This window comes from Megachile rotundata, chromosome 16, assembly GCF_050947335.1.
Source record: "Megachile rotundata isolate GNS110a chromosome 16, iyMegRotu1, whole genome shotgun sequence".
Taxonomy (NCBI): Eukaryota; Metazoa; Arthropoda; class Insecta; order Hymenoptera; family Megachilidae; genus Megachile; species Megachile rotundata.
This window is the reverse complement of record NC_134998.1, coordinates 12,891,170-12,918,552: the sequence shown is the minus strand read 5'-3', so window position 1 is coordinate 12,918,552 and position 27,383 is coordinate 12,891,170. Positions and strand designations below refer to the sequence as shown.

At 38.2% G+C, this 27,383-nt stretch overlaps 2 protein-coding genes across 17 annotated transcripts in view; both read right to left on the bottom strand.

Moving 5' to 3' along the window:
* Nucleotides 1–49: 49 nt before the first annotated feature.
* LOC100880069 (transmembrane protein 26) lies at nucleotides 50–3,043 on the bottom strand. The gene is made up of 6 exons (XM_012280376.2): nucleotides 2,520–3,043; nucleotides 1,763–1,940; nucleotides 1,256–1,663; nucleotides 820–1,175; nucleotides 379–714; nucleotides 50–306 (listed from the first exon to the last, which is right to left on the bottom strand). The coding sequence occupies exons 1-6, from the start codon at nucleotides 2,711–2,713 to the stop codon at nucleotides 270–272; spliced, it is 1,509 nt and encodes a 502-aa protein (XP_012135766.2). The 5' UTR covers nucleotides 2,714–3,043; the 3' UTR covers nucleotides 50–269.
* A 95-nt stretch (nucleotides 3,044–3,138) lies between these two features.
* Nucleotides 3,139–27,383, bottom strand: part of RhoGAP100F (Rho GTPase activating protein at 100F) — a 53,696-nt gene continuing 29,451 nt past the window's right edge. For 8 of the 16 annotated variants that reach the window (XM_076540998.1, XM_076541000.1, XM_076540996.1 and 5 more), the window contains 18 exons: nucleotides 25,863–25,976; nucleotides 25,411–25,593; nucleotides 25,176–25,334; nucleotides 24,690–24,919; nucleotides 24,172–24,430; nucleotides 22,623–22,875; nucleotides 22,286–22,549; nucleotides 22,054–22,215; nucleotides 21,817–21,980; nucleotides 21,401–21,749; nucleotides 21,110–21,328; nucleotides 20,491–20,879; nucleotides 20,283–20,415; nucleotides 20,091–20,210; nucleotides 19,860–20,020; nucleotides 19,599–19,791; nucleotides 19,168–19,430; nucleotides 3,139–16,847 (listed from right to left, as the gene is read on the bottom strand). In XM_076540998.1, the coding sequence (XP_076397113.1) occupies nucleotides 16,569–16,847; nucleotides 19,168–19,430; nucleotides 19,599–19,791; nucleotides 19,860–20,020; nucleotides 20,091–20,210; nucleotides 20,283–20,415; nucleotides 20,491–20,879; nucleotides 21,110–21,328; nucleotides 21,401–21,749; nucleotides 21,817–21,980; nucleotides 22,054–22,215; nucleotides 22,286–22,549; nucleotides 22,623–22,875; nucleotides 24,172–24,430; nucleotides 24,690–24,919; nucleotides 25,176–25,334; nucleotides 25,411–25,593; nucleotides 25,863–25,976 (3,894 nt within the window). In that variant the 3' untranslated portion in view covers nucleotides 3,139–16,568. Of the gene's footprint in view, nucleotides 16,848–18,088; nucleotides 18,153–19,167; nucleotides 19,435–19,598; nucleotides 19,792–19,859; nucleotides 20,021–20,090; nucleotides 20,211–20,282; nucleotides 20,416–20,490; nucleotides 20,880–21,109; nucleotides 21,329–21,400; nucleotides 21,750–21,816; nucleotides 21,981–22,053; nucleotides 22,216–22,285; nucleotides 22,550–22,622; nucleotides 22,876–24,171; nucleotides 24,431–24,689; nucleotides 24,920–25,175; nucleotides 25,335–25,410; nucleotides 25,594–25,862; nucleotides 25,977–27,383 lie in introns of all 16 variants that reach the window. The other 8 variants (XR_013040844.1, XR_013040842.1, XR_013040843.1 and 5 more) reach the window with 8 other exon arrangements.

Below are 27,383 nucleotides of genomic sequence, written 5' to 3'. Positions count from 1 at the left end.
ACATACATAATATGCAGACTACATAATCATAAAAGTATAAAATACACCAATTATTTTTTTAGGTACTTGATAATAAAAATAAATTGAAGCTAAAGATGTATGTTGCATAAAAAAGGTTGGAGTGCAAAGAGCTAATTAGTACGAAATGTTTTTTTCACGTTCGTAGTTAACACCATGCCATTATTGACACCAGCATGTATGAAGAGCATGCAAGTAACGAGGATCGCAGAGTAGACGAACAAGAGCGCGATGATGCCCATACGTCTTTGTCAGTCTCTGTCTTGCAGTCGTTTTCGGTGAACGTATCTGTGAAGAGCAAAAATCATATCATTAAAAGATGTGTTCTATTGTGAAGATGTTTTCCACTACTTTATGTACCTTTTTCTTTCAGATTCTGATTCACTTTCTTCACTGACTGTCTTTTCAGCAACTTCTTCGGTGGTCGACTCGTCTTCACTGTCGTCTTTGCACTTCCTACTTCTACTGGAACTTTTACTGGAGTCATCGGTTCTGGATTTCGTCCTGGTGCCTTCTGATAATTTTCTGTCTCTCTTCGCTGAAGGTTTTCTGTCGATCTTCCGTCTGCGTTTTTCTTCTTCAGTAGACGCTTCATTTCTAGAATCTTTGCAGGATTTTTTCTTGTTCTCGTTCTTCTGTAATTTTTTATGTTTTCCAGAACTGGATGTAGAGTGTTTAATGTCCTGATGCATTTTTCTGTAACAATTTAGCAAGTAAGTCATCTGAGAAGTGCATTACAACAAACTTAATAAGAAATACTATTAACAAAGAATTGTTTTCTTTTCAGGAAACATTGTGCACCGTTTAGAATGATTGTTTCTTGGAGAAGAATCACGTTGCTCCTCTTCCTCCGTTGTTTCTTCACTGTGTGAGTAATTTGCTTCCACGTCATTGTCTCTTCTTCTCTTTCTTCTCCTTTCGACCGAAGTTTTTCGACTTTTCATGTCCTTATAAATGTCCCCTCGTGAAATGATACTAATATTTGACATTTCAGGTTTCTTCTTTCGCTTGTTCCTGTTCTCCGTTTGCACGACGTATAAGCGATACAGCTGAAGAAGTATAACCAGAGTGTTCTTGCAGGTAAAGAAAATGTTCATGTAGCTGACAATGTGGTAGTGTATAATTAGAATAAGTCGGAACGCAAGAAATGGTCCGTCCTGTAACAAATTTTTTGAAGAAACTTAATGAAGCAAATACGCGTGCAACTTCTAAGAAGACACCTGTAAGTAAAGTGCACCTGTAGAAGCATGTTCAAAGCGATCCCCCAAACGTCGATGCTACAACAGCTCGTCTGTGTGTGTACTCTCTTTTTGACAGCACTTCCGGAGGAGAGTCGCGACTTCCTGGACTTGGTAGCCGTCAGGACGACGGTAAATTGCATCAAGGACCACGCCCAAATTCCTAGAGTCAGATAAACCAGCACCGGTTCGCGTGCTATCCGATCTTCTTTGAACGAATCGAAAAACTCGATGATGTCTGCGGCTGTTCCGATGTAAACTAACAACAATTGACTTAGTTGGTCGCGTGTCAGTTCACCTTTTGGTAACATCCATCTTCCAATAATCAGAATTAACATCAGGAACTGTTCGATTAAAGTCACCCATGTCTCCGTGGAGATTCGTATGTCGGGCAAGTAGATATTTACCTAAATAGTAATCATTCTTAACACATATTGCTGATACATGATTTAAAGAAGGGATTGCATTTGTTATTTTCTAATGGAGAAGTTAAAATTTATACTGACACCCAATGCTTTCTCCAAATGTTTCAAGTCCTCAGCTGCCAAGTTGGTGAGGTCAAAGTTTTCTGATATGTTGACATTTGTCTCAAATGCTTTCAGTCTTCTATCAACCTTGTCCAACTCCAGCAGCCATATTGCAGGCACTACACTACTGAGGTACAAGAATACAGAAGGACAGAACCTGTTGAAGAAGAAAGAAGATTATACATTCTCTAACACTTATTCCTTTAGTACATGTTAACAAAATAGGGAATGGTATAAAACTAGTGATCACAGTATTTAAACTTATAAGTTGGTGATTACATGTTCGCTTTTTATTTTTTAATACATCAATATTTGTAGGGTATTTCTGCTGAATCTGCATCCAATCGATCACAGGATATGAATGGAAAAGGATATTAGAAAAGAGGGTCACTGTTACGTAGCCTTTTCTATGTGTCGATAATTTTCGACCTGCTTTTACGTATAGTGGATTGTGTCTCGTCCCGCTCTTGTTACTAATGCTTCAATTTCCGACTGTCAAATTGAGATGAACCCACAAAAACACACCCTTCCTTGCACGGAAAAGTAAGCTTGTTTTATCGTTCGAATTCCCTTACGAGGGCGATATCATATTCTTGATCTTTTAAATATTTAGATTCTTTTAATTATAAATTAAAAATTTAAGCAACGTATAATTCTCTAAGAAATTATTTGAATCAAAAATATTTTAAGAAAGTTAACTTAAATTTATAAACATGTATTGCAAGTTGCTATTTACCATTTCCATTCTTGATTTTCTTTTATGGAAAGCGTGAAGATACCCTCAAAGAACAGTAGTAAAATTGGGCTACTCAAGTACCAAAAGAGAGGATTCTTTTTAAACGTAGTAACTTGCCAAATCGCAATGAAACCATGTGCGGCAAAAACTAATCGAGTTATTATTGCTTTAATAGTTGCCAAAAACTTTGCCATTATTATAAACTATTTGTCATTCAATTAACACTTCACTTCACTATATGCTCTTCACGTTATTCGCAAAATTTTGAAGTAAAATATAGGAAAGAAATGAAATTAAGCTCCCGTCAATTCTAATTTGAACACTACATTGCTCACTGTAATTAATACAAAAGTTTTTCAATACATCGAGTGCGATTCAACTGGAGTTCACTGTACGAGGACTGAAACAAAATTCTAAGGACTACGGAGGGTTTGTATTCCAAGCCGCCTCGCGCATGTGCAGTTGAATCTGACCGAATCATATTTGTTTCGTGTTAGCGCGCAACTCTTCAGTAAGATCCGAACACCAATCAGAGTACGTTTGCGCGGCGTAAATGAATACTTACATAAAATGTGGGGGAAAGGGTGGTTCTTTAGTCTAAAAGATTTAACCACAAAGATAATTACTTATAACATATTTATTTATAATGTTTTAATAATATACTTCTTACCGCAGACATGTATTTATACCATATGGCAGCATAGTATTATGACATTGTATAATATACGTGAGGTGACTGATAGAACGATTCCATTATTAATTTTCTTTTGTTTTTGGTTGAAGAACGACAACACATTCATGCTTCGACATTCGTACATTCTCACTCGCAAATTCTTTTTATTCGAACTGTCATTCACGTCGTTCCAGCCTCGGGTCATTGCGCGTCTAGAAATTTCTTCTCGTTTGGTTTTTACCCGTTGTACTTCCTCGATCGTGAATCGATCGACACTGGAACTTATAAAGGCGCGCTTCAACTCGAAAAATGGTATTTCGTGTCTCCTTTCGCTAATTCCTGTCGCCGTCATTTGAAATTGGTATCAGGCTAATGGCACGTTGCCGCGTGCGCGCGCGCATGCGCCGACCGCAAGTACGAACCGGCACGATTAATCGATACTTGACGATTGCAACGAAGATATCTACATTTGTGTATATATATATATGCAGTTTGTTTACTATGTTTTGTAACACTTTTTCTCATACTTAGCTAGTTAAAATATCAATGTACATTATAATATACTCTAGTAACGATAATGCAACATCATTAATTTATTATACTTTGCAACTTAGAAAAATAGTCCTGGCTAGGCGTGGCCGCGCCTCGTGAACCTTGCGATTTTTTGTCTTTCGAGCGATCGATATACATACAAGAAAAAGTAATATTAATTTACTGACTCGAAAGAAAAATACGACTATCCATCATATGCCCAAGGAAAATGTTCAAGAAAATTTTCTAATTGACTAGATTTTCCATTACATCTTTACAAACCAGAAACAAAGAATTTCTTCTCGATTCTGATCTTCCATTACAAACTATATTAATCTTCTGAATCATTTTCCGTAGGCGTATTAAATGAACTGGGGAAAATTATTTGAAAATAAATACCTGTTCAAGCTACTTCGTTGTCGTATGCACTCAATTCTAATTTCAAACGAATAAGTAGTCTAGAGACATTTTAATTTTCGATGGGTCGATTGCTCGCCATCGACGTATCGAACTAAATCAATTCAATGGCGCGAATGTTTAAATCAGGTAATTCGAAGACTCAACAAGTTCACCGGGTAATTTTTAATAAGTCAATTATTTATTGTTACCCTTTAGCATGTAAACGAACGTTTAGCAAGAACACGCGATGCGGTCACGGCATAATAAAATCTATGAAAACAATCAACGGAACAACGGTAATACTACCTCTCTGAAATTGTCGCGCTCTACTATTTCTACTGTTGATTTATAATCGATCGACGACCGCGCGTACCGTCGATTCTTTTTTTGAATAAGTGTGTGGACTTAACACCGACTAAATTATCGCCGGAATCAGCGACGTTAGAACCCTACTATTACGATTCTTTACTCGCGAGAAATTTATCGATTCGCTATCAAGCATCTGTAGCACACTAACTACCAACATAGTATCGATAATCGAACCAGCTCCTATCAAGATGGAAAACATCGCACTTACAAAAATTCCTATATTATTTTTCGCAAATACTTGCGCTACTATGAATAGTAAAACATAAAGTATACATAATTATGCTTCATGGGAGAATACAGCAACTAAATTTTTTGTCCGCTGGGTATACATTTAGAGACATGAACATAGTAACAGCGCGTGCGCATTACCATAAATTACAGACTAGATAGACGTGCAACTACAACGAAAATTCGTTGTATACATAAAAATGTCATAACTTTGATATCATTATCAATCATACGTTGGTAGTCTCGATGCTGTCAAACGAAAGAAAAATAAAGCCTCTAACTAGTAACCCTTCTCACTCGAACCACTTTTTACCTCTCGTTATTCGCACGTAATATCTAATATAACTCGAAGAATCGCTAATCGTCCATCTTTTCTCTGTACACACATTTGCACTGCGAAACACAAATGAAAATTAGAATTCTCGTTGTAATCGGAAGTTCGAATGCAAAGGGTTTGCTCGATACTTTCTCTCATCTATCGATAATCATTTTAATCGTTAATAAACATCGATCATCATCGATTTCAATCGATACCGCAATAACTCATTTCTTTTCCATAAACCATTAAAAACAAGACACACGGCCAAGCACGCTGGGAGATCGTATGCCTTAAAGTATACATATTATTTATTTATTTATTTATTATAATTATTATTAGCAATTCGAATGCACATCATTATCATTATTATTTTTATATTACCATTATCAATATTAATATTATTATTGTTACCATTACCGTTATCGTTACAGTTATCAGTTAGAACGACATAAAAAAAAAGTCAGTCCTCGAAAGCAGAAGTCCCTTTCACCCGTCGTGCTTGGCGTACACATAAAACTTACGCTCGCATAGGTTTCAGAACGTAATATACGACGAAATGTACTCCGACTATCGTTATAGTGATTCCGTTCTTTATCTCTATTTATCGCGAGAATGTTCGTTACAATCCAGACCTCAAAGCGACTCGGACAAACGAATACGCGTGACAACGAATAATACGGATATTTAAATCTAGTTTACAAAGAATTCCCGTAATTGATCTAACTTCTGTATTGCAGGAAATTCCGTTTTATTTTGGTGTTGAGGTTTTCTTGTATTCGCATACTGTGTTTCTACACTTTCTTAAACTGCGTTCGGCTTAAAATAAATAATTCGCGACTAGAAAAGCAAGATTTCATAATACGCGCGTTCTTCTTTTAGTTACTTGCGCCACCACGAATTCGACTATCGATTACAGCAGAAGAGCGCGCAATTTAAATTTTCTATAGGCCCTGCCATGAGAGAATACTTCTTTGGTTTTTTGCAAATCCAATGCTTGACACTTTATGATCATATACACAATGAATATAAATATATAAGCTGGAAAAAGAATAGTAGTATAAAAAATTATACGAAATAATAAGTCATTAGATATACAGACATGTCACAAACATCGCTACTGCGCTTGCGCAGTACCAATCAATCGAAGCTAACCTGCGCACAACGAATGAAAACTATATTTTTTCGATACATAACCTTCAAAGCACTATTAACAAAGCCGAACGCATTTACAATTGACACTGTCATACACAAGCACGCACTTTCATTTAATTTCAATCCTCGACACTGTATTTGCGGTTTCACTCTCGTCGATGTTTTTTATAGTTGATTTCTGGTTCGCATAAGCGGTCAATGGGCGCCATTACTGTGGGCGCGCCGCAACGCGCAATTACAAATCGTAATAATTATATCGACACGCTACTATATATTTTTCAATATAATAAATATTATATATATCTACTTGCTTGATATAGCGATCAACGATAGTTGTTTTTTTCTTCTTCATTTTTTGTATGTATAATTTATATATATATATATATATCTATATATATAATATTTATCTCTTCCTCTCTCGCAGTACATGTACACACGCATACGCAAGCACACCCACACTTCCTTTGGATCGTTCAGCAGCTTCGATGGAAGAATCTGAATCGATCAAATTATCCAATTATTTTATTAAATGCTTCATTCTTAGTTACGATTTTTTTCAGTTTTGTTGCGCAAATACTGATAGAATGTACTCGTCCGTTGTGTTACTATACTATTTTCTTCGTCGTTCTGCGCTCTGTTGCTCTTTCACCTCTCGACATTTTATTCTAAAATTAATATTTATACCTTCCCGTTACCTTTATTGTATTTATATTTTAACGTCCTGTTTACTGTTGCTCTATTTTCATTCTGACAACTTTCCGGTCTTTCATTTTCCTTGCAACCTTTTTCCCATTCGCTCACTTATTCGTTCCATTCATTCTTACAACTTTATAGACTTAGAATTTTCAATTCTCTGAGCGATTTAATCGCTTGATTTTTTCGTATCGTATCTGTCTCTTGTTTGCTTCATTTACATACACGTACACTTGTTTCTTCCATTTATTCATTATGTATATTAAAAGTATTCTTGCGAAAATCATTTGCGCGTCACATTATAATTGTATATCTCCACTTTGATTCGAATTTAACGAGAACTGAAATTCAAGATCGTACAGCAAATGCTTTATGCATTATTCGTTATAAAAATATAAGATTTGAATGTGATGTGCGGTAAATCCACACTTAAAGCCCCTCGTCAATCTCTTCGGTTTACAACAAAAGCTTTTGTTTCCCTTAATCGACTTGTTAAAATAATTACGACGTTGAGAATATAATCAATGATAATTAACGCGCAAAAGATCTTTCTACAGTGTATAATACAACAAGTGAAATACAATTACTCCTTCGCACCATCTTCGCTAACAGAGTTTCACAGGCTCCTTTCTAAATAATTATAAGCTTTTTCTCCACCCTTTCATTTTCATTCGACAATGATTGACAATGATATTACGTGTGGAGACTCAATGACCTAAGCACTGATTATATGTACACTTACATAGAAACTCCTATAAATTATCATGATGTAAATATTATAAAATTGTCAATTAATTAAGAACAAAGTAAAATTTGTTCGAACGTGAATTACATTAGTGTTCATCCCTTTACATGCGATTTAACTGCTCTCTGCATTAACATTAATTATTAATACTCAGTTTCTTTTTCGCTAGTACTTCTATTCTTTCTGATATTTTCTTTCTTTTATGAAATTGTCAAATTTAATAATTATTTTTCTAAACATTCATCAGTCATGATTATTGTCAAATAATTAAAAAGGTAATAGGAATAGTTTTGGGGAAACAATATCGAAAGAAACGAATTACAGCATGAAACGGTCGACTAACCATCGCTCATTTACACCATAAAAAATTCATTCGTACCAAACTATTATTTATAGGAAATATAAAAAACAGAAGTCAATTATTTATAATACTGTGAGATAGTAGATATAGAATAAGAACAGTATGAGATCAATGTAGATTAATCTGACTATGAAAATAATTTGTCGATGAATTTATAGATGAGGATGGGCATGTTGTATATCTTGATTTATGAAAATATGAGGTCAGAAGATGGATATGTCGAAAAACTGAATGATTTGATGCACTGTAACAAATCCTTTTTCTTTATTATCTTCGAGAACTATAACATAACATTACAAAAAGAGATAAGACTATTTTCTAAACTCAATCTTCTTTCCAATTTCAAAAACCTTTCTATTAAATATATTAAATTGAATAGCGCAATTTGAAAAGATCTGAGCTTTCAATTGTGTAGGAAGAAGAATAGTACTCTCGATAATGAAGAAAAAGGTAACAAGTTCACCGTGCACATCGTATAGTGCTTCGTAGATACACTTTCGGGGCTAGGTCGAAGCTGCGACTAATCCTAAAAAGCGTGTTCCTCGTTTGTCTCGAAACGCAATACGTTTCTCTATCAAATACACTAGAGGCCCTCTTATTTCTTCTCCATTTTTCTTCCAAGCCTTTACTCGTATTCTCTTTCACCTTCTCATTTTTTATTATATACTTCACTGAACCCTAAGAATTCCCTTTATAGGCCCGTCCTCTACAGAAACAAAAGGATCTCTTCTCTTCTATGATATGTAGGATGATGAAAGCTTTAGGGTAAAACCTACGACCTAATTATACCCCTGCTCGATGAAGGATGGAAATGAACAAGCACGTTCTTGATCCGCGGATTCTATCCACTCAACTCTTAGTTTCTGTGGGCCCTAGTTCGTCTTTGATTAATCCTCGTTCACCTAAAAAACTAGAATGAAATTTTTATCCGTTTCAAAACAATTTCTGTTTCAGGTTTAATGTAAAGAAAAGAACCTAATCGCAGCTCGCTCGAACCGTGCGTTTCACTTACTTATTTTAAAGAAGGGCCCACATTTATTGACACAACTTTGAATCCGTCCTTATCCACTTAACTCCCTTCGTATCAGATAGAATGAATTCTGAGATATGTGTTCGTAGCGATTCCCGGAGATAAATGTTTTCCTTTCTACATATAATTCACATAATTATACAAGAAGCTACAACTCTTCTGGAAACTACGTATGCAGGGCTGTATCTAATCTGGGACCTTTAACATCTGAACAGCCTCCAAAACTGTACACAACGGATCTGAAGATTCTCTGGCCCCAGGACAGCCAGCTTCGACCCCGGTACACACGTCTCTGTGTATACATCTCTTCTCGTTTCTTCTTCAATGTCACGCGCATCAAAAATCATCCACACGTGTGATGAACAAGATGCTTTCTACTTATTTACAGGTTTCTCATCTTCTTTCTTCAACGTCGAGAAGAAAGCGTTTCGCACTTCGAATCCCCCGAGATGTGAAGCTCAAGAAACAACGGAGAAATGTGTTCCTTCTCTCTCTTCGTCATCGTTTTACTTCTTCTCTCTTCTCTTCTCCTCTGTACATTATTAGCCGGTTACTTTTTCTACTGGTTCATGAGTCTATCTCACCTTCAGTGAATCAATTTTCTGACTAGTTCTAATTCTACTTACTATTTGCTGCTTCTTTGGAGTCGTTGAGCACCGAATATGGGAGAATCAAGTTCGTCGTTTCTACGTCTACGTCGTAACAAACGGTGGCTCGAGGAATTCGATCATTTTCTTCCTTCCTTTTCTTCTTTGATCCTTTTTTGTGCTGTTTGCTGTTACAGTCAGCTCTTCTTCGTTGAGTATCACATTTCCGGAAGGACGAATGAAGAATAAATCGTAGCCAAGCTGGTCAAGAATCGTCCCGAAGTTTATTACAGTTCGCTTGCTTTCTTCGTGTTTCTCTTCTTAGAAGATTTTTAGTTCTAGCGATGGAGGAACTTGAAAAGATGAAGATGAATGATTTAAATCTTACTTCTTTGAAGAAAACCTAGTAGATTGCTACTTAGAATTAATTCAATGTCTAACCTGAACGATTCAAGGACTTCTGAACAGCTACAAATTATATGACACGAATTATTTAAGTCTGAGTCGTAGAAACATTATTCCATTCATTTTTTTTTCATTTTCTTCTTATGAAATTGTTCTTCTTTGGGGCGCAAAAGAAATAACGGTTGCCCCCCAGCTACTCTGCCACTAAATTATAGAAAAATCATGGACAAACTTTTTCTCGTTCTCTCGTCTTTTTCATACACGCATACATATTTTTTTGTTGATTTTTTCTTAATGTTTCAGTATGACAAACGTGGTCCATCGTATATACGTTAGTTTATATACGTTAGCGCTAGGATTCGACGATTAAAAAGACCTGTTGTACACGGGGAAATCAGAAACGATGCTGGTATCGAGTCATTGAAGAAACGAATACTTTTAGCTTCAAACTAGTATAAAAAGGTCCTCAAACGTTATTGAGCGGAATAAATTTCCAGAGCCGTCGAACTGAGAACTGAAAAGAAGCGTGAGCAAACGAAGAGACAAGGTTTCTTCTCTTCAATAATTTCCTTTCAACTTTTTCATAGAAGGCTCTTGATTATCCTCTTGTTTCTTCTTTCAGATGTTTCATCCTACAAGATTCACTCTACAGTTTACCAGCAACCTTTAAAACAAAATGTATTTTAATTCAAACTGGTTCATGATGGTTGGTCAGTGAAGAAAATTATAGAACTGTATCCATCACGCTTTTCGAATATGTCTTCCTCCCAGCACCTTCATTCCTTTCCAGTTTCAGGTAGAAAGTTTGACGGCTCTGCTCCAATGAATCGTATACCAGCGGGACAAGCACGTTTTTCTCTCCCAGGAAAAGATGCATTCGAGCTTATCAAAATCATCGACCTATAAAATATCGCGGGATTATCATAAAGAAGAATAAAATCGTTCAAAGATCGTGTACCACGGTAGAAAATACAAGCCGCTGGGTTATCATTCTTTCTTTGTTCTTATTTTTCTGTCGTAATGGTGTGTTCGATCAAACGCGATTGCACAAGAGAATCAGGTAATGCGAGCACAATAAAAAATTAGATTCTTATATCGATATTAAGCCCCTTGCTTTAATTTGTCCACCCTCGTATCTAATTCTACTTCATTTGTCTCCTCCTCTGGTCTCTTCTCTTCCTGTCTTCTTCATTTTCTTCTTTTACGTTTCGTTCGTTAAGAATCCTGATTAAAGCACGCAGTTCTTGGCCATTCTCTCCCTGAAGTTTCGTTGTGAAGCGAGAAACTAACCAAACACCGTTGTTCCACGAGACCTCAACCCTTTGCAACTTTCTTCAATTAGAATTACTGCTTTGAAAGTACATGTTGATTCTTCTGAAAAAAGAAGGCATTCTAAAATGAAGAGAACACAACAGATATAAGATTTCAAGTATAATAAAAACAGGTTGAAATCATTGCAAAGGGTTGCATTTCTCTCTGGACCTCTTTATTTCCTCCAATCGCACCTATAACAATTTTATACGACAAGTGGCTTCACTTAGAGGTACGATGCAGGAGGTGAATGAAATGTGCGCTCAGATTCGTCGTAAACGAGCAAAGAAATCTGCAAAAAGAAATCGGAAAAGTCGAGAACCCTAATATGTCAGACTTAGTTCCTTCGCTCAGCTTTCTTCAATCAAGGGGTTGTTTCAGAGTGATACAATATCCTTCAAAGGACTTTCCCTTTCAAACACTTTTAGTCAAAATCATTCTTCTCGAGAATCTCAGCGTTGATTCAAAATAAATCATCGAGTCTTTTCACAGATCAACTAAGTTTCTATGTTTAGTGAATATTACATAACTGATTGTCACATCGTTGCTTCAGTTAGTTAATCTGTTATCTGTGAATAAGAAAATATCTTCCGTTGTTTCAAAATTTGTATCTTATTAGAACAAAGTGCTTAACTATCTGCACAATTGCGCATCTTTATAAATTATTTCTGAAATACATTCTCAGTGTTCATCTCATTTAATTGAATCAAAGAGCGTTTACTCAGCGTTTCATTGAATTAAAGAGATTGTAAGATGCGAAAGCATCAGAGTTTGTAACTGGAAACCCTTTGAAGGATGCGTATCGCTCGTTCCAATGAAGTCTCTATCAATAATTATATATACGTAGCATAATATGTAGGTATAGGTGTATATATAACAACAGTTAATCATACAAAATTGCGGCAGTGTGCTTTCACGTATAATATAATTAATGGTACGCATTTTTTTGGGTCGCATTTCATCGTTATTACTAAAATTAGGAACGTCGAGGAACGCCGGACGCCGGAACGTTTTTCAAAGTCTTCGAACTACACTTATGTACAAATACGAGAATATTCTGATCAGTCGACGTAGGATGACTCCTTTAAGAAGAGCAAATTTTTGTATGGGCCTGATTGTACAATTTCTCTTATGGAGCTTGTGTTTTCACTACAGTATTGTATGTTACAGTATCCTCTACTGTTCTACGGTAATATACGAGTTTCCATAATATTATAGTGTTTTTATGAATACTTGTTACCATGTTTTATAAAAGTCTCTTGGTTATTAAAATTTGTTAAGATCATTTTGCACTGTTTATCACTCATTGAATACAAAATGTATAAAGTAACAGTATAAATATAGAAGGTAATAGTTTCATAGAATATATGTTTAATAAAACAATGTTAATTGCAGTTCAAGTGGTAGTTCCAATATTTAAATTCTCATTTTTCATTTTTGTAATGCTCCGAGCAATCTAACTAATTACTCGAAGTATACAAAAGGAACTACCTTGCTTTAGACGTTTCGGTAAAACGTGAAAGGGAATATGGTATCCGGCGTTCCATCGCGCTTGCACATCGAACGACAGTCAAACAGTCGGGGGTTCCATACGATTAGGATGTGGCTACGCGAAGTATGATACAATGAATTATACAATAATCCTTGATTCTTGGCTACTCGAAAGAAACACCACCCTTGTGGTATCCTCTACCGAGATGCTATCGATAAAAATAACGTGTGAAAAAAAAGACCACATTGGTGTGTATCCTTACGCACACAGATAGTATCATGAATACATTATGCGCACAGATATACTTGCACGTTGTAGCAGCAATGTCCAAATCATACTACTTCCAATTTTCTTGAAACTTGTAAGTTAACATTCAGAAAGAAATTGGGAAAATTTGAATCTATACGCCAATTGAACTTCGGAGACTCTGTACTCCTGAACAGTGCTGATGTACAAACATTGCATATATCGTATGCTATTTACGCAGACTGCATTCACATACAAGGACACGAGCGAAAGAAAGCAATGGTAATAACAGTCAACCCCTTGAAGCTCTAAATATTTTCAACGGCATACTTTCATTAACATTGTTTTCGATACAGTTACAAACATTAGTTTATCATTTTTTTCATGCGAGAAGTGAAAGTTCTGCTTGTTATAAACAGGTTAATTATCGTTAAAGTAATATTTATCAATTTAGAGGTAATGCTTCTCCAAAGGATTAACAAATACGTAGTGATCCTAACAGTATTATTTGTATATGATGCATTTATACATTATTTATACGAAATTGAATAACAACTTTGTTCAATCTGAAATGTTCTTACAATCTTAAGAGTACGAAAAGCGGTCTTCGCCAACGCTATACGATAGAAATGAATTTCTTTGCAAAAATCTCTTTGTATAATTAGTCGTTAGATATCTGCAAAAACTTATTTAACCATTTCCAAGCTACTCCGATTAGTGTTAACATCCGAGAAAGACAAAGTTATTAATTCAAACTCTGCGAAACATCGGATATTGTCAAGCAAAGTAACCTTCTGATTGTTAATTTCACTATATTACAAACACCGATCCTTATCAGTTACAACAGTATAAACTACAACAAAGAAATATAACAAATTAGCTCCTGTGATTCTATTGAATAAAATCCTAAATCAGTCAATAGAAAAGTCAGCTCGAATGACAATGTCCCATGCTTCACCGGACACATATGTAAACGTTTATTTATATATAATATTACCAACTAACAATAATAATAGCAATAATAGTCGAGTCATCGCTCGTGTCCCCGTCGACGAGATCGTAGAACAAACGAACTCCGGGCTGCACCCTGTTCAGGGTGGTCCCTCCCGGCTCGTCCTCTTTAAACGTTTTCTTCTTTACGTACACAATATAATACTGGCTATGTTTAGTCGTTTACAAGTTACAATTACTTTTTTTTCTTTTTACTTGTAATTATTATCGTTTCTCGGTGAGTTCGACTCCTCTCCTCTTAGTTTCGTTTTTTGATCCACCTCTTCCTTCCATCTCTTCACTCTCAGTTCGTCGATTTGCTATTGTCAACATGTACAAGAAGTGAGTCGGTTTCTCGGCTCCTGTCGCGCTGAGATTTTACTTGTGTATATTTTATATAGCATCTGCGTGCACTTATACCATGCTTATTTTTTTCTTCTCTATCCAAATTCGTATACGTGGACGCAGCGTCGTGTACTCTTCAGCAGTTCCTTCGTGTTCTGTATACGAGGGCTAGCTAACCTCTACAAGTAATAATTTTTTATCAAAAGCACATGTATATCGTAACTAGCCTATGTGTGTATATATAATATGTATATATATATATTTATATAGTATATTGTATATAAATCGACCGTTGTGTTTGTGTAGCTTGTTTGTTGTGTTCGTGTCACGTTTTCTTCTTTTATGTTTTCTCGTTTCTTGTCCTCCGCGTGCACCGTTTACGCTTTGCTTCCGTTTTCCTTCGCGCCAGTATGATCAGTCTTTGTCGCGTTCTTCTGCAGCTTGCTTCGTCGGTGAAGAAACGTACCGGAACTCTTCGTTTGCGATCTTCGAACCTCGACCAGCCGGGAAATACCTTGAATTTCATTGAAAGATCAACTGCAGAAGCCATAGGAGCTTCTTTGAGCTGAGGGTGTGCGCGGTGAATCGTAGGATCTTACCAAACACTTGTCTCGTCCCCTTGTTTACAGAATTTCAATAGCTTGGGTACCTTGTTTTCAGTCGTTTCGTAGATTTGTGCAGTTCAAGACATAGGGGACGATTTCAGATGCTCCCTGTACGTTCCAAAGTGTTCGTTCTTCGATTTCTGGTCTCGCGACTCAGGATTGGTCTTGAGAGAAAAGCTTTGGTGGATCTCCAGGATAGAAAAGAACATTCGCGTGATTCTACGTTTTCTTCTACGATATTTGTGCTCGAAGAAAAGTCTGAGACTTACAATGACTGACTCTTCAGCTGTGAAAGAAATAATTATCCTTTCTATAACTCGTATCTTCTTCGTCGAAAGAAGATTCATACGCATAATAATGAAATTTTGTGCAAACCGTATTAAATTAGGAACCTGTTCATCGATTACAGCTTCGACAACTGTGAAAAGATAACTTTGCAGCTAAAGAGTGAAATCTTTCCATAAATATTACCGTAACATTAGTTAGCAGTTTTCTTTGGTATGTTGTTCGACAGAGATCTCACTGGTGAACGATATAAAAAGAATTCGTATGAAAAAACATGTAAAAGGCTTCCAGTCGGTCGTCAGATCGTCAATTTCAGCGTTAGATTTTCTTTCTTAGCGAAGATTTTGTAACGAATATTCGCAGTGGTCCCATTATGCGTATCGTTTTTCGTTTGGAAAACAATGATCGCTTTTATTGTGCGTCTGGCGACAAAATTCAGCCTTGATTCGTATAGTTGCACGTTCACGATTCGAACGTATTACTTTTAGAAGGGCATATATGTACCTCGATGCACTGACTGCCACAAAAACACGTATAAATATTTCAAAACACAACGTCATACAACAAAGAAAATTTCCTAACACAGCCAACGATACACTAATATTCTCAAAAAAATTACTTGACTCGATAATGTTGAATACAGTATAGATCAGACTTAAGTCTTTGGTATAGTTTACTGTTTCAAGAACAGCTGTATTAAACTTCCAAATCGTTGCAGTCAACGCATTAAATATCTTTGGAAAACCAGATAAAAGGAATATCTCTTCTTTCTTTTATCTTTCATGCACCATAAGAATCTTGAATTCAAACGAAAGAGAAATTCTTAAGGCTTAAAATTATTCAAAACATCCTACCAATAAACTAATGCACTTCTGATTGGTAAACAATGACCTTCGCTTTCATTCTTCCCTTGGGTTTTAAAGAAAACATGCTTGCGAATAACAAAACCCTCACGATCAAGATATGAATTCCCTATTTTAACAACTCTCGAATTTCATGTTTATACTTTGTATCATCAGCGTTGGGCAAAACTGAAACATCGATTACAAGTACTTCATTTTTCAGAACAAATTAGTTAGACTAGCAGACTATGAGTCTGTGTAGAATTTCAACAACGAATCGGTAATATATATGTTCAGTGCCCAATACTGTTTCATGGCGATTTACATTAACAGTCACTCAATTTGATCCTTCGAATGGTTCGAACTATCAACGAAACCGAGACGTTCATACTATTCAAGACGCGCACCCCCGACTCGATCCCAGTGTTTTCAAAGAGTCATCTAATGCGTCTTGGGTACATGTTGGTGTCGATCGTCGTCACTGGCTTCGGCGTCACCCTCGACGCCTTTTTCGCCCTCTTCCTGATGCGGTGTATTTCCTTCCTCGGTGTCGACGCTGCTTGACGGAGTGATTTGTTCTGTTCCAGGGCTAGTCGAGTTCGTCGTGACCCCTTCGTTGCCTTTCTCGAGTCCTAGGCCGCCCAGGAGGCTCTTGTTAATTGGCTCCGGCGAGGCTTCCGACTCCTCGCTGCTAGGTGAACCGGGAGACGAGACTATCACCTGTGCAAACAGAGACGCCGTATCGCCAGCGTCGTTCTCTATTAGTTAAGAAATTCTTTGGACTCCAAATAGAAGCTGCATATTAAAGAATATTAACCCTTTGCACTCTGGTTGAAGCGTTAAACTCGAATCCAATAGAAATCTACATGTGTAATATGGGAGAAAAGATGACTGTGCAAAGAGTTTGATGATAGAAGGATTTTAATGGTTGTTGTGTGCAAGGTGGATGCAGTGTTTATGATAGAAGTTTCGCTGGAAGCCATCAGACTTCTTGCCGATCAAAGTGTTTGTCTTTTAATGGCGTTGATGAAGATGAACTGAATGGGATCTATGAGGTATCTATAACTTTCAAAGAGAGTATGAGATGCTTAAAATTAGTGACTTGATTTTGATCAATGCCGTTAGATGATTGGAAGAGAAATAAGTGTCTCATCTTGCATACTATATTTTACATTCTCGCATTCTTCCATAAAGGATTATTTGCATTCATTGGAGAAGGATATCAGAGCTCAAAGAATATGGTGCACTTGATTTCGGTTTGACAAACTTAAAGAAATATGAAACTCAATGTACATATAAAACCGAATTCAAGATGTCACATTCATGGTATAATTACCACCATTCCAAGTATACTTATGATCTCTCAAACTGATCAGAGCATCTTTGAAAGTTGAGTGGTAGGTCAATTAAAATAACTACTCAAGATTTCACTCTCGCTACTCTTAAAAAGGACCACTTCTCCTATGTTTTTGTTCAGATTTTAATTAAGTAAATATCTGTATCGTGAGAGGTGATACTACATCATTAGAGTACTCTAAACTCTGTGCACGAAACCATGTGATAAACAACTTGATCAATAAGAACACTTAACCTGACACTAGTACCTTGTTTTCTAATTAGTAGCTTGCTTTTTCTTTTCTTAACATATGGCGTTAAGTCTACGTAACTTCTTATTCTGTGCAAACAATTATAAGTTTTACGGTGCACAAGAAAACAATTCATTTGCAAACATAGAATATTCGAAGAAAAATTGTTAGGTTAGTCACTGCAGCTTCTTCAATGGTCCTGTGTACACTGTCACGCAATCACAGACTGACACTGTGCAAATAACGTGAATGAAAGGTGACAGATGAATGAGTGTATACATTAGTTCTCTGATATTCGATATTCGGGCCATGCAATATGATAATGATAACTAAAGGCTGATGTAACGCGAATGAAAACGATAATAACGATAATACCTGTGCAAGAAGCGGCGTCTCTGTGCTGTCAGCGGTTTGGTAGAGCCGGCAATTTGCGCTTGCTCTGAAGAATACGTGCCCAAACGAAAAAAGATAAAGAAGACAACGTAAATCGTCACTATATAATAAGAAAGACGTCGAGAGAGAAAGAGAGAGACTGGTGGTAAAGAGAAACGAAAATCATAAAGCAACCGGTTCTTGATCGTTGCGCCCAAATAATGTACAAGAACTGACATCGAGACATGCACGGAGGCGTTTATGGCGTGGTAATATTTACACGGATACAACACTCGACATCGTTTCTTTGCAAATTGTTTGCCAAGCAGAACAAGCTTCTTTTGCTTTGCCAAAGTGGGCAAATTATTTTGCATTTCTTTCTCAGTAAAAGTACTTTTCCAATGAAATTCGCTGATCGTTTAGAAACTTGCAGTAAAGTTACGTGCGTAGCGAACAGTCTGCAACAATTGATGGTTAACATGAAAAAGATCGTCGAGAGAGACGTCAACCTGGAACCGATATGAGCCGAGTAAATGAATGAACGTATGCATGAATGAATGAGTAAATGAATGGACGTTTCACTGACTGATTAGAGATCATGAGAGCGCGACAGGATTTGTTCTGCGAAGCGAAACAAAGGGAATGAACAGAGTCTTTTTACTTTGCCTGTCATGCTGTTCACAACACGCTTCAGATATAATGCATATGAGACACGGATAGAAAAGCGGAGAGGGAAACGAGACTGTTGTCGAATTTTTTGAAGCGTTTTATGCAACTTTTCTGGTCTTTCATTTGCTTAATCTTGTAACACAATTGTGACACGAAGTTTTCTGAAAACCAGAAAAGTTTCCTTTCTTTAAACGTTTCTTTAACCTTCCTCTTGTCCACCCTCTGTATAAATATATTGTGAAATTGTTGCTTAAGGAGTTCTTAAAGTGTTTTACACTCGAGATGTATGTTCTTTCCTTGCTTAAACCATCACTGTCGTGAGTGGAACGTTTACAGAGCAGGGAAGAAGAAGGAGGTGAAAGATTGGAACGTACGTCGTCGAGATAAAGCAAGAATCGTAAAAGAACGCTAACCTGCCGGGGCTTGACCGGTGGTGGAGGCCGAGTGGAGGGCGCGAGGACTGCGGTTGTTGAAGTTGGGGGCTGTTGATGAAGTGAGTGTTGCTGCTGCCAGGGCAGCCCTGTTCGTCCCAATGTTCCCTGCAGCTGATGCTGCACCTGTTGCTGTTGCTGTTGCTGCTGCTGCTGCTGCTGCTGCAGTTGCTGTTGACTGCTGTTGTGCTCTGCTGCTTGCGTAACTCGAGGAAGCGCTGAAGCGATTGAAGAAATCTTCCGAACTGTCTGTGAAATGAGCGACTGATTATTCGGCTCTTATTCTTTTGGTTCGATTGTTTGATCAGGACAATTCTTCATTAGCTTAGACACTTGCTAATGACTATGTCTCGAATCTATAACATGTTTATCGTATTTCGAATAAAATAAATTGTTAGGAATGACGACATTACCTGACTTAACAGGCCATATTTCGAGGAGATACTTGAGTACAGCGATTGGCTGTTGGAAGTCTAACGGTGGTCCATTCTCCTCAGAATGTAACATCAAAACTGGTCCGAAACAGACCGCAAGACTTGCTGGTGACATTTTGTTGCATTGTGACACCACCATCGCCAGGTGGTCCAACAAATAAATTAGTGTGCACTGTTGAAAGACGAACAATATAGAACACAATATTTTATAGGTTTATAACTGATTAGTTAAATACGAACCCTGTTCACTTTTGGTAAACAGTCGAGTATACTGAACATAAGTTTGGCGCTGCCTTGTGGGTCGTCTGGCAAACAGACGGCTAGTGCATCGACCATCATTTGGTAGAGGCACTTTGTGAAAAGTGGTTCTGGAAGTTCTCGCAAGTAATCCTTCAGCACGCCTGAAAAAGATAATCATAACTTAACATTCTTAGTCATTTTCCTGCATCGTATTACTATAAAGAAATTAACCAGTAATAACGTTGATGTCTGGAACATTATCAGGTGACAGATTCACCGAACGAGCATTCCTTTCAAAGGCTTCCCTAAGTATCCTCTTCTTTGTTGCTGATCCACAAAGCCTGTACAAACCTGTCAATCATACAATATCTATAAGTATCATAGGAATAATGCTAATCCATTATTCTGCACCGGAAGACTAACCAATGATATCGAGGCCTCTTCTCTCAACCTCTTCGACGCAGCGCCAAACGATTATAGGTACGTTTGGAACACCCATCGCCAGGGCAGTGGACACACCTCCAGGAACTCCACCAGTTTTACTCTCTCGGCTCACCTAAAGTCCACATAACGTTTAGCCAATTATTATGTAGAGACATCAGCACTTAACAAGCTTCAAATTACAACTTACCACTGTATCAAGGTCAACTCCGAAAAGAGGTGCAACTCTGGTGGCCAAAGATATGACTGGCAGTCCTCTCCTTCGGAACGTTTGCTGAGCATCAATATATCGCAGTCTTAAATAAATTGTGCCACGTGGCTCGACCTTGACAGCCAGTTGTTGAAGAGGTGACTCCTTGAGGAGGGACGCCAAGTGCACCGAGCCTTTGTAACATAGCTTATGCCTATACTGAGGATCCCAAGAGTAGACGAGCAGATCCAACTGCCGGTTGCCAACGAGGTCCAGCTCGAAGGTCTCGTCCCAGTCAAACATCAGATCACCAGTTCGTACCACTGTTCTTGCTTTGTGTACCCTGTCGCACTCCAGTACGCAATACAAGTCTCTCAAGCCACAGCTAGCTGTATAGTGTTTGAACAAGACAACTTTTTGGTGTTGGTCCTAACTCATATGTGGTGTTTAATTGTATCATTGAGTATCTTGTAACATTCGAGAGTTTAGGGAAAAGGAATCTATTGTGGGTTAAACAAAATTGAGTTGTGTGTTGAACGTTTGTACAGAGGTTGAGTCAGTAGGTTGTAAGTGTGCAAAGGAGTAGCAGACTACAGGAGGTGCAGGCTCCCGAACGTACCTAAATTAGGCTGACCTGATGGCGTCGAGGGTGTGGTAGCTGCAGACGAAGACGTCGTCGAACGAAGACCGCGCCCAGCTAAAAGATGGACCCAAAGCAGTCCACTGATCCCACCTGCCAGGTCTCCGCTACTGGTTTCTCCGAGCGAACTCAAGAGAGAACTGGTCGAGCTCGGAGTTCCCACAGTTGGCGGCTTTTCTATTTTATATTTGAGGAACTCTATCAAAATTGAAATTATCTTATTAGAAACTTTAACGGGTTTAATAATTGCAAAACGTCAATTTTATCTACCTGCAGGATTAATATCTAGCAGTCTTTGATCCTGAGTTCTGGTAGGCGTGGGGGTGGGTATGCTTCTCGTGGACTCTAGGTCTAGCAAGTTTCTGATTCTCCTAACCGACGTCGCCCTTTGGGTGGCCGAGCTACTCAACGATGGTTTCTGACTTGTCAGGGATGTTCGAGCACTCGATGCAACCGAGGCCGGTCTTGGATTCGTCGTTCCACGATGACACGTTGAACTGATCGCCGTCGATGCTCTCAGATTGGCTAGATTTACTTGTTGCGCTGAGGCTGACCTTGTCGAGAGACGGTCAAGCGTGCTGGAGAGCGGTCTATATGCACCGTAACTTCCATATTCCCCCTGTAAAAGTAAATCATATATCCCTGCTACCGAGAATAGCAAAAAAGAGCAAGAAATGTTTGCTCACTTGATTCACAGCTGCGTGAATATTTTCTGCGCTGTAAGTGTAACGCGGTGGTCTAGTCGTGGTTGCTCTAATTTGTTCGTACAATGCACTGGTGCTCGGTGTTCTACTCAGCCATGCTCGGTATTCATCCGACGTGAACACACTAGGTGATGACGGTATTCTTCCTATCATCAAAATTCAAACATTTTTCTCAGTTTATTTCAATATTTTTATCCATGTTCAACTGATCATCCTTACCTCTGTCACGTCTGATGGAAGGCAATTCAGGCGCTGACAGTGCTCCATCGCTGTCCTCTTGATCTATCAGTCCAGATGCTACTGTGCTAAGCCCAGATCTAAGACCAGGTTGCTGAGGCAACGTTCTAGTAGTATTGCGAGGCAACGAGTTCGATCTCAGACCTACAATAGATACAAATTTACTAAATCTATTACATATTGTGTTGGCTAAGAACGGTTTTTGTAAACTGACCGGAGGAACTCTGACCAATTTGCGATCTAGACAAGGTGGCAAGATGCGAGACTGCGCTACTCTGCGATGGATTATTCATATTGTTCCTATAGTAATAGTACGCCGACTTTGGTGAACTGGAACACGTTGCCTCGGTGTCAGATGCATAGTCCAACGACGGTCGATGCCTCCTTGTTAAGGTGCCAAACTGACCTTGCCTTTGAGTCGATGTTGTACTGTCCCCTTGGGTGCCGTATCTTGTATTGTATCTCAATGCTGACGTTCCTATTGTACAACAGAGAGTCGTAAATAATAACATTTCACGAGAACCTTGGTCTACTCTGGCGTGTCAATAAACCTGATTTCAAGCTGGATCTGAGAAGAGTGTGTCGAGCTGGTGTGGTGATGCTGGTGTAATCGACTCGGGGCAAATGTTGATCCGAGCCACTTCTGGGCATGATTCTTCCACTGCTGGTATGTTGACCGTAACCGTAATGCGACGACTGAGTTTGACTAGACAATCTACTGCCAACTGACTGCATTCCTGCACCCGTAGACATTCGACGACCACCGTTTGAGGGCATTACTGGCCCCGTGTAGAAGGAGTGTACCTAAATTCAAACACACCATCAGGCTTATTTTGTTACTTTCAAAACCAAGTGAAATATTTCCTTCGTCTCACGATCAATCCAACTTGTCATTACTAATATTATTTCCTTTTGGTGGGATTAAATTGATCGTGATTAAAGGAAATTCTAATTGTAACATTATGCCAGCACGATCGATGGATCTTGTACATTAATCCTCAGAACTTTACTGATCCATCTATCTTGTGGTCTGACGATCACGGATCATCGCAAGAAGAGACAATACTCAGACAGAAAGAAATAGAAAGAGCGCATAATAAAGCTTATGAGGCAACAAAAGGGTGGGATTACGTTATAAATAGCGACAGAGTACAATATACCATGTGGACACTGGAACAAATATTTGTTCTCTTTGTTAGCATTCTCTTCCTTTTAAGTCTTATGATTATTTTCTCAGAGTTCTAGAACAGTGATAAGCAATTGTGCCTCTAGGTCTTTTTAGGCGTGCACGCTAATGTCCAAGTTCTGTGGGCACTTGATTTGCATGACACTATTCTAGAAACTGTACAAATATTTATCCATTGTCCAGATAGGGTACAGTGCAGGAAATTGCAGCATACACAAGTCTAGATATCAAGAAAGAGTTGGTGGTTTCTTTACCTTTGTGAAATCCTGGTTAATATCAACGTAGCATTCATTCATAGAACCGATTAGTCATGTGAAACACGTGGTCGAAACACGAACGAGTTTGTGAACCGTCTACGATTCAAGTCATTTGGACTAATTATGCGAGAACCATTATATGAACAAATTAACATATTCGCGTTATTCGTGTTTTTGACCAAAGGACTTGAAGACGGTGCACGATATTCTGATATCTGTCAGGAGTGTCTCGAGAGATTGCCACGAATTCACCACTTTCTTATTCAAATCGCTATTGCAATCGAAGACAGAGAAGGGCAAACAAGTGTCAACTTGGTGCAGACAGGTATATGAAAGGGTGCTCGATCCACATCGTCTAGAACATCTATGTGTGGCCTACACCTGACTGCAGGTGGAGATTTATTACTAAAAATATCGCTTCTATTGTTAAATCTATTTCTTCCTTCAGACATTGATATCACAATTACTCCTTTCCTCTTCATGGAATTTCTTCAAGTGCTCTTCATACATTTTAATATCTAAAGTTTTTATAATTTTCAATTAACCTGTTTGCATCTCTTAACTCAACATAATTTTAAAATACTTCCCGTCCTTAAAATCAAACCTCAACCTGCGTCAGGATCCTGGACAAGAACTAGAAAATCCTTCGGCACTTACTTTTTCAGCCAAGCTTTCCAAAGTTTTTGGGTATCCACGCTCGTATGGCTGGAAATGCTGCGTCGTGGATGGTTTTGGCTGGTGCGTGATTACTGGCGGTGGTGGTGGCTGATAGGACCAGTGTCCTTCCGGTCTGGAATTGTAATACAGATCACCATTACTGGATCCTAGATCCTGACTGGAACCCAGACCCGTCAGACCCAGTCTCGACCGGGAAGGCAGCATTTCACGACCGTCACCGCGTCTACGGTTACCATCCCTGAAATTAAGACAAGCAGTTTCAATTTCATTTATTCAATTTAATCTTAATTTAATTTAAACTGACAGTGAAGTCAAATTGAAGTTAAAATAGACCAAGTGGAGCGTGGAAACAATTAAACTCTAATCAAACTATTTCTATCGCAACTTTCTCTTGATATTGATTTGAAAATTTTTAGATTTCAAGTTGAAACTATTTAGATAAGTTCTTTTGTAAAAGACACGTAGACTGGACTAGTTCTTTTATGAGGCACATATACCTGACATGATTACTCGTTGCATGATCACTCTCATCCTCGTTTAGCTCTCTTTTGATCACTACAACCGGTGGTGCTTTGTGCTCGGTCTGACGACTGTGAGAGACTGGTTGATGCTGGCCGTGCCTCGTCGCCAGGACAAGTCTCCTAGGTATCGACATGATAATCACCACGTCGTCCAAGCTCATGTGCGTCACATCCACCAGATTCACCGCGAGGATCTCATCCCCAACCTAATAGAACAAGTAAGGATTAACCAGCAATTAAGGATTATTAAATACCCATCATTTTCTCTAATCTCATAACTCCCACTTCATTATAAAAATATAACTTGCTTCTTCTACCAAGTATACTTCAAGAAAAACGAATTACACTTTGATAGAAAACTCAGTGGATGAACCGTGTCCCAGAAGAATAACTCCAATACATTCTAAATTGGCCTTGTTCCCAGCACAGTGGCAATTAAGTAGGTGCAGAAAGAATGCTTACCTTCAAGCAGCCGCTGTTGTACACAGCAGTCTCCAGGGCTATCCTCGAAATAAAGACGCCATCGTTTCTGTCCACCCCGTTACCCTCTCGGATGTAGAGTCCCAGCGTCTGCCCTGGCCTTTTGATTATTTCGACAAAGTGGATGGGGTGTTTCGGATCCTGCAAAAAGTGTTATGACGTTACTCGTATTTTTACTCTCTTGTATAAGTGAACAGTTGATTTCTTTGATACACACCTGCATAGCAATGAACTTCTTCGCCGCCTCGGATGCCTGTCTGCCCATTTGTCGTGGCTCGATGACCCTGACGACCATCTCACCCCTTCGCTCGACAGCTTCGAGGGCCGCTGCTGTCGAGGCGTCATGATCGTTTTCGACGGTCTCGATTTGCTTGAAGATTTCCGTACTGATCCCGCTCACCTGCAACGATAGGTCCTTTTACTTCAACGAGTGTATCCTGAGCGTTAGCTTTCAAAATCTGAGATCGCATGAAACTGTTTCAGCAAGCATCTCAGACTAGTCTCGCTAAAACAATTTCATGGAATGGTATTCTTATAATCTGATTTTTCTATTCTCTTCTCCTTCCTCTTTGCTTCGGTAACTAGGTTTATCAATTGCCTTTTATATGATCTGATCAGCTTGTACGATACCACAGACTTTTATTTCCTATAGTTGTTCAGAATTAGTACCTTCCTGAAGTCTCCCTGAATAACCATGGGGGGTGGCTCCTTGGGGCGCAACTGGTTGGCAGGTGCTTGCCTTCCAGGACTTGCGCTGATGTCTGTCACTTCCCCCCGGCCCTCCTGCAACAGAATTAACAGTAATTAGTGTTCTTCTCATGTCTTTAACAACCTCGTAACTATTAATTGACATCCTGAAAATCTCTCAGACAAGAAGGAATATTTCCATAGTATTTTTAACAACTGATTAGGTAATTGCTTTCAACCTGTGCGATTAATCTTGCATACCAAGGTCAATATTCCTCGTGCACAGCAGTTATTCAATGCTTCGCAATAATTATACATTTTTAAACGGTGCATTTGCATACCGGCACAGATTGCATAATCTATAGCGTGTATTTTTGTTCAAGTACAATTTTATAATCCGCAAGCATGAAAAGTTTAATAAAAAATCAAGTCGAGATTTAAAACTTCAACAAATCAGGGTAAACGCGGTGGTTGCACGCGATATTCAATCAGCAGGCCGATTAGAGGCTCGTAAAAATTGCAAACACTTTCCAGTCGGTTTTCCACCGTGAACAATCAGAGATGCACGAGCTTACAGGATCCGCCAAAAATAGAGACTATTTTGTCCGGTTAATACGGAAAGTCAGATAATCAGCCGTGCAAACAAGCAGAGTTCCATGGTGCAATTTTCTTTTCCTATCTTCCTACTTTGCGAATCTGAAATTGAATGCCATTACTAATTCATGTCCTCGCAAAGGATTTATATGACGATATTCGTTTAATTAACAGCTTTCAACTGTCAATCGGTGAATAGATTAGACTGTCTTTAGTTTGCTTTTTAAAAAAAATTTAGTATGTTACAAGAATAGAGAACAATTATTCCATTTTGGTAGAATTACTATAAAAGACTCAGAATACTGATTGTAATCAACCTTCCAGATATTTATAACTGGAAGTAACAAGAGGATCCACTTTTACCAATTATTTTGCACAGTTATCTAACAATTCAGGGCTGAAACGAATTAAAATTGGGAACGCATTTACATATTTAGCTAAGATTCTTCGCGGAAAATGAAGCAACGAGCAGCAAGCTGCTCGTTGATGCTTGAACACTCTTCAGTTTAACAAGAAACACTTCATATTAATAACTACGTCTTCTCCTGAATGAACGTCATTCTTCTTCCATAGACACTTAACAATGATATCTATCAAATTGCTCCAATTTTCTGCATCTTGAGCCTGATAAGTATCCTTCTGGGTACGTATACTAAATATTTAGGAACTGTTATTATAAACTGACTTATAGAACTCGTTAAGAATAACAATACCTGAGAATTAGTATAGTCAGTGATACTTGTTGATGCATAAGTCTTTAAACCTTGAACTTCGCTTCTTAGTATTTTCATGTCCTTAGGTTCTAATTGCATCCATCAATCTATAACGTGCATATATTTAGAACAGTTTATTTCATCTCTGTGTCCTCGTTGTCTACTGTATTCTAATGTCTCAAGTTCTAATACTATA

Bases quoted from the DNA above. Each gene is read 5' to 3' on its own strand.
- LOC100880069 (XM_012280376.2), bottom strand. From the start codon at position 2,713: ATGGCAAAGTTTTTGGCAACTATTAAAGCAATAATAACTCGATTAGTT. The intron at 1,664-1,762 runs GTCAGTATAAAT...ATTACTATTTAG, and splicing joins ATTTGGAGAAAGCATTGGGT to GTAAATATCTACTTGCCCGA. The intron at 307-378 runs GTACATAAAGTA...TGCTCTTCACAG, and splicing joins TCAGAATCTGAAAGAAAAAG to ATACGTTCACCGAAAACGAC.